General features: G+C 40.9%; 1 protein-coding gene across 1 annotated transcript in view; it reads left to right on the top strand.

Moving 5' to 3' along the window:
• The window catches only part of LOC133457864 (ephrin type-B receptor 1-like), a 122,934-nt gene that overhangs the window by 91,356 nt on the left and 14,755 nt on the right, over positions 1–16,823 (top strand). The window contains exons 14-17 of the mRNA XM_061737233.1: positions 7,274–7,521; positions 9,848–9,915; positions 11,735–11,882; positions 14,238–14,387. Coding sequence (XP_061593217.1) covers positions 7,274–7,521; positions 9,848–9,915; positions 11,735–11,882; positions 14,238–14,387 — 614 coding nt within the window. The remainder of the gene's footprint in view (positions 1–7,273; positions 7,522–9,847; positions 9,916–11,734; positions 11,883–14,237; positions 14,388–16,823) is intronic.

Raw genomic sequence — 16,823 nt, forward strand, 5'->3', positions numbered from 1 at the left:
TTCAACTTTTTTCCTTTCCTGGAATAAATTCCAACTCATGTTTAATAAGTAAGTGCCCAGAAATTAATCAGTACATATAAAAAACTTAAAACTATGTGTTAATATTTAACTTCAGGGCACCAAGTGATTTCTGCATAGTTTTTATACCATTCACCAAATGGGATTTTTACATAAAAGATGCAATCATTATATTTTTTCAGTGGAAAGACTGGATATTATCCTCCGTATCTGTCCACTTCTCATTGAAAATGAATTGAATATTCCCCACCTTTGCTTCTTATGTTAAAAGATTATAGGCTACTGGGTATATCATGTTATTAAATTTTGAGGGGGAAGAAAAAGAGAAGTTCTAAGGGTAAAATAAAAATGTTAGTTGCTTAATAAGTGATTTAAATGTCTGAAATTATGACTTTATAGAATATATTAAGGTTATAAATTCCACAGGATAAGGAGAAGAACATGACACCTAATGTCTCTGCAACCTCATAATATTTGCCTTTAAGCCTGTTTCAGCTCATATTAGACAGAGGAATGTTTTCAGTCCAATTTTTTTTTTTTACCCCTGATAACTCATAACTTATTTAACCCAGGACCAAACTCAAATGGCTGTAAAGCAGTGCCTGTTAAAGGTCACAAACCCAATCCTGACCCTCAACACCACAAGTATGCCCCTTGGGTTTTAGCCTTTAGAGCCACTTTGAGAGGCATTTGGTAATCCCTTCATTTAGCACTTTATTTCTCTCAGGGAAAGGTCCCTCACCTCAGCCAGAGGTGACAGAGGAAGAATGAAAATGACAATGGGGGGGAGGGTAAAATATGAGTCTGGGTGGTAGGAAATGTGGCCAAACTTTTAAGCCTTTCAAGGACTGAATGACTTCCATTCTAAGTTAAAGTAATATTATATCTGCAGCTATTTTCTTCTCTTGTTTATCCTCTCCATATTCCTTTGATACTTGGTCTGGTCTTCAACTCTCTCTGTGATTCGGTATCTGGAGAGTTTTAGATTATGTATAGAGAAATGCTAACCAAAGACCCAAGTGTGGGAAAACTGAACAACAGATTGAGAAGGCAAGATAAAAGAAGAAGGAAGCACCCTAAGGAGATAATAAAAATAGCCCACCTTACCCTCTTGTTCCCTCCCTCTGCGATAACACCCTCTTTTCCTCTCTTCCCATTACTATCACTCACAGTGTAAGAAATGTCCTTCACAGAAAGTACTTTGATTGGACAGGAATCATGGAAAGCAGTAATTTATCATTCAGAAGAGCAAATACGTCATCTGACGGTTCATACCAACAGTATGTATTAGATATGTGGAAGATTTAAGACGGGAATCGATGAAACAAGAAAGAAAACGACAAATAAATCTTTTGCTTGATGCTCCATCCTTTCCTTGACCTCCTCTGTTTTTAAGAAAAGAAGTGACATGTCAGAGATTTTGCCTCAGTGAAAATTACTGTTTTGTCCCCATCCATTCAGTCATCTGTTCGTCTCCTCCCTTATTATCAGCCCTGTCTTATTTCATTCTCCTACTCTTTGCACTGCATCATCTGTCCTTCCTTCCCTATCCTCTTTCCATTCTTCTCCCTACTTTGCTCTCCATCTTTCTGTGCTTCAGCTGATTTTCGTCAGTGGCACTAGATAGTTTTTAATGAGCAGTGAGATGTGGAGCAGGGATCGCAGCGAGAAAGGATGGCACAGCCTGTCATCCAATTCCCATCACTCATCCATTATTCACAGACAGATTTTTATCTCTGAGAGGAGGACTTTTATTTTGAAAAGATATTCGATTTTCATGTCCCTCACCAGCATGTGTATTTATTTGGACAAAAGACACCTGTATCTCCTCAGAGAGAAAATGTTCACAGCAATGATCACGTTCAGTGAGGTTATTACTTGTTCATATTCTTAAAGTTGTCGCTGACCTGGCCAACCTGGCCGTCTCTAAAGAAAACAGTAATCAAAGAATGAAAAAAATACTGGTAGAGATAAATTAAAGGAGACTAATTTCTTCAGATGTTAATGACATGTTTTGGTCAAAATACCAAAGACACATAGTACAGCAACTCTCAATCTCTCTACTCTGTTCATAGGAGCTGGTTTGAAGGGTTGGAGTCAGCCACACAATCTGACGTCACCCTTCTGTGTTATGTGCTTCTTTTGGAATTGGTGTTACAGTTTTGTGCTATCCACTTCAACTCATTATGATGTAAAGTTGGCTCGACAGCAAGATGGACATGCTGGATAATTGTATTCTGATCTGGGTCTGTGATGTCACAAAACCCTACACATCTGAACCATTCACACAGGTTTGTTTGGATTAACTTCAAAACACTGATCATTTTCCAAAGCACATTTTTTTTGTTGTTTAGTCTTACTATTTTTCTTCTGCCTGGAAGTAGGGCTGCAACTAACGACTATTTTAATAGTCGACTAGTCACCGACTATTGAAACGATTAGTCGAATAATCGGATAATTAGTAATTTTTTCTTAAATTTAGTATGTCGCTTTAATTATGTGGCAAATTATAATAAACACGATAAAGATGGGTACTTCAATGAAAAATACAGGACTGTCTCAGAAAATTAGAATATTGTGATAAAGTCCTTTATTTTCGGTCATGCAAAAATGTAATACATTCTGGATTCATTACAAATCAACTGAAATATTGCAAGCCTTTTATTATTTTAATATTTGCTGATCATGGCTTACAGCTTAAGAAAACTCAAATATCCTATCTAAAAAAAATAGAATATTCTGGGAATCTTAAGCTGTAAACCATAATCAGCAATATTAAAATAATCAAAGGCTTGCAATATTTCAGTTGATTTGTAATGAATCCAGAATGTATGACATTTTTGTTGTTTTAATTGCATTACAGAAAATAAAGAACTTTGTCACAATATTCTAATTTTCTGAGACAGTCCTGTAGATATTTTATTCAACTTTGCCCCTGTTCATACAAAAAATTAATAAAATGCCCTATTTAAAACCAAGGACAGGCACAGTGAGCAGTCAGACATAAATCCATGAATAAATAAACCTCTGTCCATTATTTTTCTTTTTCTAAGAACAGGCAAATGTGTTATATAAAAAATAAAATAAAACGTCATATTTTTTCTGTATCAAGTGGGTGAAATGGGTTCTGGATGGAAGGACGTGCTCTGGGTTGAACTGGTGTATCATTTGTTGAAACTCGTCACACAGACCCGACGTGCTTTCTCTTCAAATGCTTGTGCATTACCAACGTGCTCCCGTGATAAGCAAGGTCGGCTTTGCAAACCTTGCAAGTCATCTTTTTATTTACCGTATCGAGGCTAAAAGGCTCCAAAACTTCAGAAGTTTTGTTACATGCAGCTGCTACAGGACGGGACGCCGTCATTATTGTTTACCCGCTACCGCCCGGCAGAGCTATGTGCGACTCTCGGCAGAGATTGTATTGAAGTGAGACGCCTCACTCCGTTGGAAAAACACGTCTGGCGACAATTGTCGACAATGGAATTCATTGTCGACAATTTTGATTATCGATTTTTGTCGACAACGTCGACGAATCGTTGCAGCCCTACCTGGAAGTTCTTTCTCCAGCATCCAAACCGACCCAATCTAGCCCTTCTTACTTTTATCTTTAAGAGGCCTAACCCTGACTGTCCCACTGAAGGGCTTGTTTTCAATCCTATCCATCCCTGTAACTCCCAAAAACAATCTTAGCATCAACTTTGCAACCTCCAGCTCTGGTTTCTCACTTTTGTTCAGTTGACATACAGCCAGTCTTGCCTTAAAAATAACAATCAACATAAAGCATCTTAGGAAGGCTGTTGAGCCACTATGTGCCCCCATACCCGTTTTTGGTATTGAAATATACAAGTCTCTGAAAGGATGGAGCACAAATCGGCTGAACAACATTCTCACATTCATCAAATGGTTTCAGATTCTACTTTCAACGCAAAGAAACAAACAAAACCAAACATTTATTAATTTTGTGCTTCACATTGCAAGACTTGCTTATTACATTACTGGATCAAAATAAATCATATTAAGCCTCTGAATTCTGGATCAAGCAACTGTTTTATGATTTTTAGATAAAAGAAAGCATTGTGAAGTAATCAAATTTATAAATGCATATAAAATTGAAGCTTTACAACACAGAAACTCTTGGATAATTAGTTGAACAGTTCAAGCAGCAATTCCCTTCAGAACTTTTGAAAACAGGAAAAAAGAAAGAAAAAGAAAACACACTCCTTTTGTGCTGCACAGACAGGTACCAAGCAAATTAAAATTCACACACACATATTATTGAATCATTTCTGGAAGTCTCTCTGTCTCTGAGGTAGTCAAATTTTCCTTCCTCTTTCCAACTTTGTTTTTACTAAGCAAGATGTGAACATTGAGCAGCCACGCCAATCTTCTAAGACTTCACCCAAAAGAAAAAGGATCCTTTGAAGTTGCAGCAGTGAAATTGCAATTCTAGTTCACTTTTGGTCCAGGGATAAAGAGGGGACACGTTGGTACAGAAGCCCAGCACAGACCAACACCAGCACTTGAGTGAATCATTAGGCACCATTCAGATCTTGCATTAACATGCATCTGGATAAATCCAATCACTACTGCCAAAAGCTTAGCATGTGTTCCCACCGGGCATTATAATGTGTACCCAAATGTATATTGAGTTATGGGATCTGACCTTCTTGTTCTGTCAAGAACTGTAAAGAAACATTTACATATTTTTTCACATAAGAACACAAAATGGAAATAACTGGAGATAAGTTTGCATAACTTAATGGGGAAAAAAAACCCAAGAAGGTCTGTCACAAGACCTTTTTCCAAAGTTGTTTTATAAGTCATCACCTATGCCGATGACATTAGTTTTTTTAGGGGGGTGCTGAATCCTTCCCAGATGCAGATTACAAAAAGAATGTCAACATAAGTGTCCCAGACCACCATCAAATGCGTGCTGATTACTTCTTAATCCGTCTCGGAATGTGCGTAGACCTCGCATTAACATGGCCACTTGTGATCAGATTTCTTAAGGCAGGTTTAGATACGGTCTGAGTGTGTGTTGTTTTGGGGTGAGTGGTGTGATATTTTGTTACCAAATGTCACTATATTCTGCACAATAACGTATTAGCTGTAATGATATTGACATTCATTCAGAGACCTCAGATCAATAAATTGACCCCATACACGAAAGAAAAAAATGTTTTGGCTTACATAAACAAGTTAAACTAAGAATCAAACCTATGGACTTTTCTGTCTCAGCACAGTCTCTGTATCCAATGAGGCTTCCTGTATTTAACCAAGAGATTATATTTTGGGTGAGATGTGCAAAGCCATGTGTGTAAGCAACAATAATGACACTATCCCTTTTATCTTGTTTGCCACCTTGACTACACAACCTCTCTCACCCCTGAGAGCACTTATTGAAGGGATCCAATTTTTGTTGTTCTTTGTGTCCAGAAAAAAAAAGTACCCTTTAGCAAAACCTTCAACCTCAATCTGCTCTAGTGGACCTGCTCAGAGGCCATCAGTATGAAAAGGGAGTGTGCAGACAGCAGCTTCCAGCATTGAGAGTATGTTTGTGTGTTAAATCCACCCTAACCATCACACTGCTCCTCCAACTGATACTAAGAAAAATGTGCCGGCTGGTGTCCATGTTCAGTCATAGTAAATAATTAAAAGTGACCTAATGGTATGGAATGGGACGGTGATCACCATTAGCCTCTTTGTGTTATTATGTATACAAATGTATTCAAGTCTCCTAAAAAAGAATTCACATTGAGTCATATTCTCTTATTTCTTTTAAATCTCCATCCATCCATCGTCCGCCGCTTATCCGTTCCCGGGTCGCGGGGGCAGCAGCCTCAACAGAGATGCCCAGACTTCCTTCACCCCAGACACTTCCTCCAGCTCCTCCGAGGGGAGTCCGAGGCGTTCCCAGGCCAGCCGAGAGACATAATCTCTCCAGCATGTCCTGGGTCTTCCCCGGGGTCTCCTCCCGGTGGGACATGCCTGGAACACCTCCCTAGGGAGGAGGGACATGCCTGGAACACCTCCCTAGGGAGGAGGGACATGCCTGGAACACCTCCCTAGGGAGGAGTCCAGGAGGATCCGGTACAGATGCCCAAGCCACCTCAGCTGACTCCTCTCAATGTGAAGGAGCAGCGGCTCGACTCCGAGCTCCTCCCGGGTGACCGAACTCCTCACCCTATCTCTAAGGGAGCGTCCAGCCACCCTGCGGAGGAAACTCATCTCGGCCGCTTGTATCCGCGATCTTGTCCTTTCGGTCACTAATCAAATCAAATCAAACTTTATTTATATAGCACTTTTCATACAAATAATGAAACACAAAGTGCTTAACAGAAGAAAAAAAAACAAGAAAAGCAAATAAACATAAAACTTATTAATGCTACCCCCCCCCCCCCGCAGACACAAGCACACTACAATTCACCTATACACACACAGACACACACACAGACACATGGTGTAGACATGGCTAGGCACAGAGGATCCAGGTGACGAAACGGTAAGAGGGAGCTGTCCACGCCAGGAGGTCTCATAGCCCGCAGCTACAAAGGGGGGGGGGGGGCCCACAGAGACCATCCCGGCCCGGACGGATAGAGGAGTCCACACCACAGCGGTGAAGCCGTGGTGCAGAGCTCCACAACCATCCAGGCCAGAACCACCCCCAGGACGACCCCCTGCAGGCCAGAGTCACTCCCAGCATGGAGGCTCCCCATGAGGAAACACTGGAGATAAAAGCTACCCAAAGTTCGTGACCATAGGTGAGGGTAGGTGCGTAGATTGACCGGTAAATCGAAAGCTTCGCCTTTCGACTCAGCTTCTTCTTCACCACGACGGTCCGGTACATCGACCGCATAACTGCGGACGCTGCACCGATCCGTCTGTCAATCTCCCGCTCCATCGTTCCCTCACTCGTGAACAAGACCCCGAGATACTTGAACTCCTCCACCTGAGGCAGGACTTCTCCACCCACCCGGAGAAGGCACGCCACCCTTTCCCAGTGGAGAACCATGGCCTCGGTTTTGGAGGTGCTGATTCTCATCCCTACCGCGTCGCACTCGGCCTCAAACCGCCCCAGCACATGCTGAAGGTCCCGGTCCGATGAAGCCTGTCCATAAAAATTATGAACAGGACCGGTGACAAAGGGCAGTCCTGCCGGAGTCTAACATGCGCCGGGAACAAGTCTGATCTTCTTTTAAATCTTTTAAATGAATTTCTTTAAAATTTGACCACATAAATATTTCTCCTTTTTCAGGGGAGTTTGGGGAGGTTTACAAAGGTCGCCTGAAACCTGTAGGGAAAAAGGAAATTCCTGTGGCCATCAAGACCCTGAAGGTGGGCTACTCTGAGAGGCAAAGGAGAGACTTCCTGGCCGAAGCTTCAATCATGGGCCAGTTTGACCAACCGAACATCATCAGATTGGAGGGTGTGGTCACCAAGAGTAGGCCCACCATGATCATCACAGAGTTTATGGAGAACGGAGCACTCGACTCATTTCTGAGGGTACGTAACAACACATGCAGTTGCATTTGATGAGCACACAGTATGCAAATTTACTAGTAAGACATTTTCCATATTTTATTCATATTCCCGTTCCTTGATTAGAGTTTATAGAGTGTAGAGCAACTAGGCACTGGTCTCATTACATGTATATCCCCCAAGACATCAAGCTTTACTCAGGATTCTCAACTCTCCCAATATTGGGTATTTTTTTTATGCTTAAGAAAACTGTGATTGTATAAATTTGTGACCTAGATACATGCCCTGTGTTGGTGTTTAGACTTGTATGTTGTTGTGTTGCTCTGTAATTACACCACAGACTTGCACCACCACCAGAGTTCCTTTTTGTTTACTTTCTTTATGTAGCAGTCATAGCGACCGAGCAAATAAAGCTTCTCGTGTGAGTTGGAGGAGATAAATGTTCAGGAACAGTAATCTTTACTGGTATTGCAGCAATCTATCTTTTTGCTCATCCTAGAAGCCATTGGAGAAGAACTAGTGTCTGAAATACGTAGAGGGAAATGAGATGCTGCCGAGTGGACCAATCGAATTTAATGAAGCCTGTGTTGACCAGGCGCTTATTAACATTTCTGGTTGGTGTAAATCAAGCTACGGTGCAGTCCTGCTCTACAGCGGATATAAAGGACATAGAGTCCATCACCATCAATGTAGAAGGATAAACCATACATGAAAGTTAACATCTGTATGATAGTTTGCTAATATATTAGTCTTGTTTGGTGTCTCAAGTATTTGAGACATCAAGTTAAGTTTATGATTTACTTACTTCACCTGCCTTCAATAGTATTCAGAAGATTGAATATATTTGACAAATGATTGTTTTTCATTGGTGATGCATTAAATTGAGTGGAATGACATTACTAAGCCACAATAGTTGTAGTGAATCTTTAGTATGTATATTGATGCCTGCTTTTAAAATCACAAAGGGTTCAAGTACATAAATCCTGAAATGGAGCAAAAGTTGCAGATGGGCAGGTTGGGAATTCAGGAAAAAAAGACAGACGTAAACAACCTGCTGTTTTTCCATTTCTCTCCTCCACTTATTCCCTCCCTTTCCCTCCCTGTGCTCTTTCCTACTCATCCTGTCAGTCAGTCCGCCTCTTTGATCTTGGCCTCCTTTCGAGGCGGCTCTAAAAACAGAAAGAGAAACTCTTTGATGCAGAATCATCCCATGACTCACATGCACACGAACACAATCATTGATCTCAGTGGTGTTGCTGCTCCGGCGTGACCATCTTGCGGGCGCAAGACCTGCAGGATCAATGTGGCATGTGTGTCTTTGTGCGTACCTAGGAGAAGATTTTTCCCGCAGAGGATTAGGCCAGAGCAGCATCAAAGGCGCAGTTTGGTGCACAAAGTGAATTAAAAGGCACACGTTTGACTGCAGCTATGTCAGCCAAGGATGTCAGCGAGGTTTAGAGGAAATAGAGGCAGTCTAGAGGGAGAGCAACACGGAAAATATTTTGACTTTTTGAATATTTTGAAACATCTCAGGAAAATCAAGATGTTTTTTCTACAGTTTAAGTTCGAGTGAAGTGAAGCACACAGCACGGCTCAGTGTAACCTCACCGAGATGTATCTCTATCATCATTTAATGAAGAGCCTTGGACATGGCTGAAGATGTAATTGTGTCCTAAAGGGTTTGCATGTGCCATCATTTATCTACAGTATATCTGAAGGCAAAGGTCTTTACATTATTTTCAAATGTCCACAGGGCCAGAAAGCCTTTCAGCCTTTTCCTGTGATAGTTACTTTTTCTAATTTTGTGATCTTTTTATTGAAGTCGTATTTTTACGTGCCTGGAAACCAGAACACCCGCAGGCTGACCTGCCGGCCACTGAGCAGCTCCTCTAGAGCAGATGTGCTGGGGTCATGAGCCTTATTAAAAACAGATACCTTTCCACTTCCTGGCCTAGATCTCATACTTTTGGTCATGAACACACACACACACACACACACACACACACACACACACACACACACACACACACACACGCTTGTTGTGAAACGTTGCAAAAATTGTCATGCTTTTCATGGTATTTGACAAATCGGCAATGATATTGCTCCTTTTAGGCCGGTACTTCAAGTAATATCAATCAAATTCAAGACATTTTATCGCACAAAAACCACAGACATTCCCCAGTCATTTTGGTTTAAAAGCTATTGATTCCCCCCTTCCAAAAAAAATTGAATTACAGAACATTTTTTTTGTGAAATATTGACACTTTAACTTGAAAGGCTTGCTTGAAATAACTGATAAATAGCTGATAATTGTGTTGATAAAACATGCTCTCTTCGTGTTTTTTTTCAGCAAAATGATGGACAGTTCCCAGTTATCCAGCTGGTTGGAATGCTGAGGGGCATCGCATCTGGAATGAGGTACCGCCACACACAAAAACACTTCCACTGCAGAAACCACATTTATTACAAAGATGAATGAGATCTGTTTTTTGTTGTTTTGTTTTAGTTCTGCAAGGAACATATTAAAACTGTAAAAAAAAAAAAAAACAATGAAATAATGACGAAAGCAGTCTACTGGGAACAGCAAAGCGTAGATTCACAAGCAAGCTGTTGCTAATCAGGAGCGTGTAATTTACCAACTGCACAGGTGCAGCTTAGTTCTCATTAACACAAAAGGCAAGACGTAAGCATGAACCTGATAACATTTACATTTAAAATGTTTAATCTAACATATGATGCTAATTAGCATTAACCTTCACTCTTATTGAATCAGCCCCCATTTCCATAGAAACCATAGATACTGCACAAGCTGTGATGGAGCACCACAGGGACCCTCGGCATTCATGCTCAATTAAAATGATTTGTCTTAGCGATGTATATCAATAATAATAAAAAATAAAAATAATAAAACCAAACGGGCCCCTTGAACAGCAATGGTCTCATTCTGCTCCAGCCAGCCGCTCTGAGCTGTATGAGCGCACAGTAGCGTAGTTTACCTTCGACTCGTTAGTAAGATGCTGGAATTACTGTGCGGGGAAGTTAATTTCTCAGCGTGAGAGATGCCGTGTGTGGCGTGAGAGTGCGTGAACTTGTTGAGATGCGTGAGACTTGCGAGCCCTGAGCTGGAGGCTGTTCACCGGTTAGCCTAGGTTGTAGTCTTCGTAAATGGACAAAGTTAGCTGATTCCTGCTATATAGGTAACCTTCTGCCTCAAACCCTTTCAGGATAACTCAGCTGGTTGCAGCAATCTGCTAGTACAACTAACAGCACAATTAAAAACAAATTATCTTTCAAATAAGAATGATTATGCACTGTTGGTGATTAGCACTTCACATCAGAGCTGTGAATAAGTAGCTTAAGTGACGATAACGAGGCATTTACCAAAGACAGCTAACACTCAAAAGACCACACCTCTAATTATGTACACATTTGTGGATTTGTATAATTTTACCTGATATAGTATATACAAAATTTGATCCTGTACAGTTGTTATTAATGTGAAATCTACCTACAGAGATGGAATTTTTTTTTCCCAAAGTGTGGCATATTATCATAGCGGTCAATGGAGATTGACTCACTTTTTGAACAAACCACTAGTGGTCAGTTGAAGAACTGCATGTTTCTCTGTATGTCAGTAAACACATGCTTTCACATGAAGATAAGACTTCACTGGAGTTTAATTACATTTACACAAAGAATAAGAAAAGGCTCTTTTTATTGCATTAATTGAGCAAAATAGACACTTTTATTGAGAGGATTTACAATTTAGGAACAAATTAAACTAAGGTAGCAGTGTGGGGTTCAGTATCTTGCCCAGGGGCACTGATATATGAAGTGGGGACGTTGGGAATAGATCCAGCAACTTTACAACTGAGCTATGACTTCTTCACCTCCTGAGCTGCTTATGCTCGCTTACTTAAAATGCCTTCTGTATTTTAAACCAGTGTGTTTATTCAAGTCATCGATTCGGCTGCTTGAATCATTACCAGCACAGTTGCACACGTACACCAACACACTCGCATAAACAAAATCCTTTTAGTGTTTTACTGCAGGCTGTGATAGCTTAAGACCGCGCACACATACACAAATATTAAATCCTATGCCTATTTTATCAAAGATAGCTGGAAGTGATGATTCACACGCAAACGTGGGCACACAGTGTAAATCCCATTACCTTTTTATCGTGGCGCAGCTTTCAACTGATAACTTATACAATCTCTTCCCGTTTATGTCACAGGTACCTGGCGGAGATGAGTTACGTTCACCGGGACCTGGCGGCTCGAAACATCCTGGTTAATAGCAACCTGGTGTGTAAGGTGTCCGACTTCGGCTTATCACGTTATCTGGAGGAGGATACCTCTGACCCCACCTACACCAGCTCTCTGGTATGGAAACACACACACATCCACACTACACTTCACTTTCACTGCAGCGTAAACAGAGCAATCTGCAGGCTGTATATTTCACATTGCAGGAGTTTGTGTTTGCTAATGCAGCCGCCTTCCTCTGTGATTAATCCTGCATTTCCTGAGATTTTCCCTCCACATGACATTCCATTTAAGGCTTTTATTTTATTTAAATAACAGGATAGGACAATTAAGTGTTGTTGTTTTTTAAGCAAATTAACACTTTTGTGAAGCTTTTATTGCAACAGCAATGTGACTAGTTATTACCTAGAGGAATGTATTTACATATTTTTGCAACTGTGAAAAATGTAATCCAACACATGAAAACCTCACAGCTTATTTTTATGGTTGTCTTTGGTGCCCTAAAAATGCTTGACTAACTCATGACATGAATTCTGGGAATTAAATGCACCAGATGGACAAATTAACAAGGTTAAACACTTGAATTTTGTCTGAGGCACCCTTTGGGAGAGATGCAGACATATGCAAGCCAAAATCTGGTTTTCTGAGGGTGTTTCTGTCTCAACAAAAGTAATGTTATGTAGCTTGCATGGTTAAAAAGCAGCCTGTTTGTTTGATTGTTTGTATTGTGTGCATATTTTATATGGTAACATCCTCTTTAGGACATTTTTTAGTCAATATAGGACAGAGATACAGCAGATTCAATTTCCTAGCACATCTGTCCACCTCAGTTAACACTCGCTTGATTTTAGGAAGTGAAGTCAACCACTTAGCACTTGTCATGTTCTCTTTTCTGCAGAGTTTGCTTTTTTTCAGTTGCCATTAGTTTTGTGGTGCCTGGCTTGCTGTAAAAATGGGAAAGAAAAATTGGCATTTCAAGGCAAAGGGGAGCTTTTAGGTCAACTCAATTTTTTTAAGGTTTAAAGAAAAAGGCACAGATACCTTAGCTATGCCAACCAACTACCATTTGTTAATTCTATTAAGCTTTTAATTTTATCTCACTATATTTCAATAAAGGTGTATTTGGGATGAATAAAAAAGTTCAAAGTTAGAGTTAGTTTAAAGGAGCATGAGGCTCCTTTTAAGAAATGAGACTCTCTAGCGCCACCCTTCGCCACGACGGCTGTCGGGGGTACTGCAGCTAACAGTGAAGCCGGCACGGGAGAACGGGGAGAACGCACATGCAGCGTCATGTGACGTCACATCCGCAGGACAGCGCGGGAAATTCCGGCCCGGAATTGCAGCACATTTTGCAGCACACAGCCTGTTCAAGGCAACGGAGAGATACACTAGAGGGCTCATTCGTTTTGGTTTGGAACGCTTCATCTGACATTATTACTAGAAAACTTAAAACGTATACACATTTTTTTCATAAATCCTGCCTCAATCCACCCTCATGCTCCTTTAATTTACTGAAAAACAACAACTGTGCCAAGTACCTATCAATCCTTGAGACCTACTTCTTCCTATTTAGGGTTACAGGGGTTTCCTGGAGTCTATCCTGGCTCTCTTCAGTTGAGAGGCAGGTGTTTCCCCCCACACTTGGTCGCCAGTCAATCACAGGGCCACATGCAGACAAACAACCGCACACTCTCACAAACTCACTCCTGTGGACGAATCAGTCACCAGTTAGTCTAACATGCATGTTTTTTGGACTGTGGGAGGAAACCACACACAACAAGGGCCCAGTCAGTATAAACCAGGCACTAGGATCGTTTAATCTGAACAGCTCAGTGAGTGAAATATTTTCAGACCCAGGCAGCTGCACAAATGTACAACGTTCTTAAGTCGTCCATCACCTCAAGCATTTCATGTATTTCCTTATTCCTCCCCTTTAAATATTCCCTGTGATGGATTTTATTGCGCGCACCAGACAAGTCATCACGTAGTAACCGAGCATCCTTTCATCCTGGATTTCAATCACCAGAAGTGCAGAATGAAGTCTTTGTTCGGTCACCACTATGTGTCTCGATTAGGAAAAAACAAAAAAAAAAAAGGCACACAAAAGGAGATTTGTTCAGCCTGTGTATTTTGCCAAACATCTGTTTTGTCTTCACTTCTACAGAAATCATTGAAATGTTCAGGCTTAGTATGTTCAGCCTGATCTTAAAATATCCTCAATTTACCATCTCACGTTTAAACTCTAATAGAGATTTATTCATGATGTATTAAATTCAATGAATCCCCAGCTCTGTCTTGCAATAGCACTCATGTAATGACTACTTCCTCTTGATGGGTTGATACGAGCTCATTCTGTCCTCTGTTTGCTACTTTGTGATGATATGCAAGCAGAGCTTTCGTGTATAAAGTAGATTGTTTCCTCCTGTGCAGTCTCTGTGTAGTTATTTGATTCATCTTTCCCCATTTCCTTAGGGAGGTAAAATCCCAGTGCGGTGGACAGCTCCAGAGGCGATTGCCTACAGGAAATTCACTTCAGCCTCAGATGTTTGGAGTTACGGCATTGTCACCTGGGAGGTGATGTCATACGGAGAAAGGCCTTACTGGGACATGAGCAACCAAGATGTAAGTCACCACCTGCTTGTGCATCAGGAAGTCTGTCTCTCGTTGGAAGCTGTCACTGATGTGTGGGACTGTGAAAGGCTGCGCCCGTCTTCCCAGTGTTTGGGGGTTGTGTTTGTTTGTTCCCTCCGCCGTCTTTCCCAGTGGGGAGTCTGCATGTCTAAGAAAACACACGGAAAATGAAGACATCAATTTTACTGTCATGCGTGTTTTTTTCCATGGACGGGAATACAGAGGGCATTAGGGTTGTGTTTTCAAACTGATATTTTCTGCAGGAAGCATTTGATTGTACTGACAGCTTTATTCCAATTACCTTCACAGTGTGATCAATTATCCACAACATTTCTCTACCTTGTTTTCTTTTTTTTTTTACTATCTGTGCCAGAATCACATTAAAGTTATTAAGTGCTGCATTCATCTTGCAGTTTAATGTCAGAAATGATCAGTTTTCTAAAAACAAGACGTGGCAAATTCTCTGCCATTTTCCTCTCAAATGAAATGAAAGAAAATAATATTCTTCCTCACTTTTGACAGTGTTCAGTTTTACCAGAGGTGGATAATCCAGGTACCATAAAGTCAACAAAAGTCAACATAGTCAGGGTCAACATAAAGTCAACTGCTGGACAGGAGTCCAGCAGTTGTTCCAACTAGGGCTGAACGATTAATTGCATTTGCGATAATATCGCAATGTGATAAAAGGAGATTTTCTAACCGCAAAGGCTGCGATTTGACCAGTCACGTGATCTGGTCACGTTGCCGGCAGGGAAAAAAAGTCAACAGTGCCACATGTCCGCGTGTAACCTACTGTATCTACCATGGTCTCAGTGTTAGGGCTCAGACAAGCGGGGCTTTATAAATATATGGGCTTGATAAATTTATTAAATATATGAGCGCGGAGTTGGCGTGGCGAGGAGGTGTGCGCTGTGAAGCCTGAATTATGGTTCCACGTTAAATCAACGCAGAGCCTACACCATAGGCTACGCCGTAGGTTACGCGGCGACGCGCACCATACGGCGTAGGCTCTGCATGGGTGTAACGCGGAACCATAAATCAGCCTTAAACCACCTGCAGCCCGTCAGCTCATCAGGAGAAGTTAAAGAGCGGCTGCGAATTGTTCATTGCTGGTTCGTTTTGTTAACTCTGAGCTTTGTTGGTTTGTTTGTTAGTTTGCTGGTGTTTTTTTTTCTCTCTGTGATTTTTGAGTCATTTGTGAAGAAGTTCTGAGTTCCCTGTGAGGAAGGTTTTTTTGTTCCCTGTGGGAGTTTTTCTGTGTTTTTCTATTAAACTACGCCTCGTTTTGGCTAAAGTTTAACCCGGTTTGGTGTCATGCGATTGGGTTCAGAGAGAACGACCCATAACACTCGTGTGTACAGACGTGTTAAAGAGGTAAAGCCACAGATTTGTTTTCTTTATTGTTGTAATCTGTGCTTTAAATAAATCGGACATTGTTTATTATAAAACAAACTGATTTATTGCTTTTGTAGTTAAATACTTGAGAACAGGACCTTGTAAAAATAATTGCATATTAAATCGCAATCTTGAGGAAAGAAAATCGCAATTAGATTATTTTCAAAAATGGTTCAGCCCTAGTTCCAACCTAGTAGCAGGTTGTTGGTGGGAAACACTTGGTTGGTTGGTTCTTACTTTATGGCAGCTGGATTATACATCTCTGAGTTTTAATATCTAAACCCAGAGTAGATCAGGGAAAGAACATGAAAACAGAGGTTCAACAAGGTTGGCTTTGGGGTGATTATACCATAGTTTGGGGACTATAGTCATAGCCAATACAGCCTACTTAAAAGTAGACATTATCCCCTACTTTTAACATTACAGATTTAATCGACACATTTCAAAAAAGGTACAGCAAATGCAGCAAAGATGTGCTTTCACAAGGCTCAAAATCACAGTTTTTGCTTCCTTAAACTACACTGTAGTGGTGTAAACACCACTTACCTCTGCTTGCCTGGTCTCCATGACCGCAACAAGCACAATTTTTGGCAGCCTGATGTCAACACAAGGTGCTGAGTCATCTTCATTCATCTTGCCACTTCAGTTAACGGGGACGTCACCAATAAAAACTTGAGTCCATTTTACTGGAAGTCATACAGTCGCATGCCATCACACTGCCTACCACATGATGCAGTGTTCTCATGATCACAAACTGTTCCTTTGCTTCTCCATAATCTTCCTCCAATCATTCTGATCCAACACTATCTTTCATCTGGCTAAAGAATCTCACACCAGAACATTTTTTTTCCATCATCGGCTAATCTGATTTTCCTTTTGAACATTAGCAGTTGACAATGTTGACAATGGCATTTCTACCTTATTAGTATTCTTGACTTCTGTTGACTGTAAGGAATTTGTCTGCACCAAGAAAGATACTCGGCGATCATCCACTTTAGTTTTCCTCCATGCTCCAGCAGGCCTTTCAATGTT

This window comes from Cololabis saira, chromosome 13, assembly GCF_033807715.1.
Source record: "Cololabis saira isolate AMF1-May2022 chromosome 13, fColSai1.1, whole genome shotgun sequence".
NCBI classification, from domain to species: domain Eukaryota; kingdom Metazoa; phylum Chordata; class Actinopteri; order Beloniformes; family Belonidae; genus Cololabis; species Cololabis saira.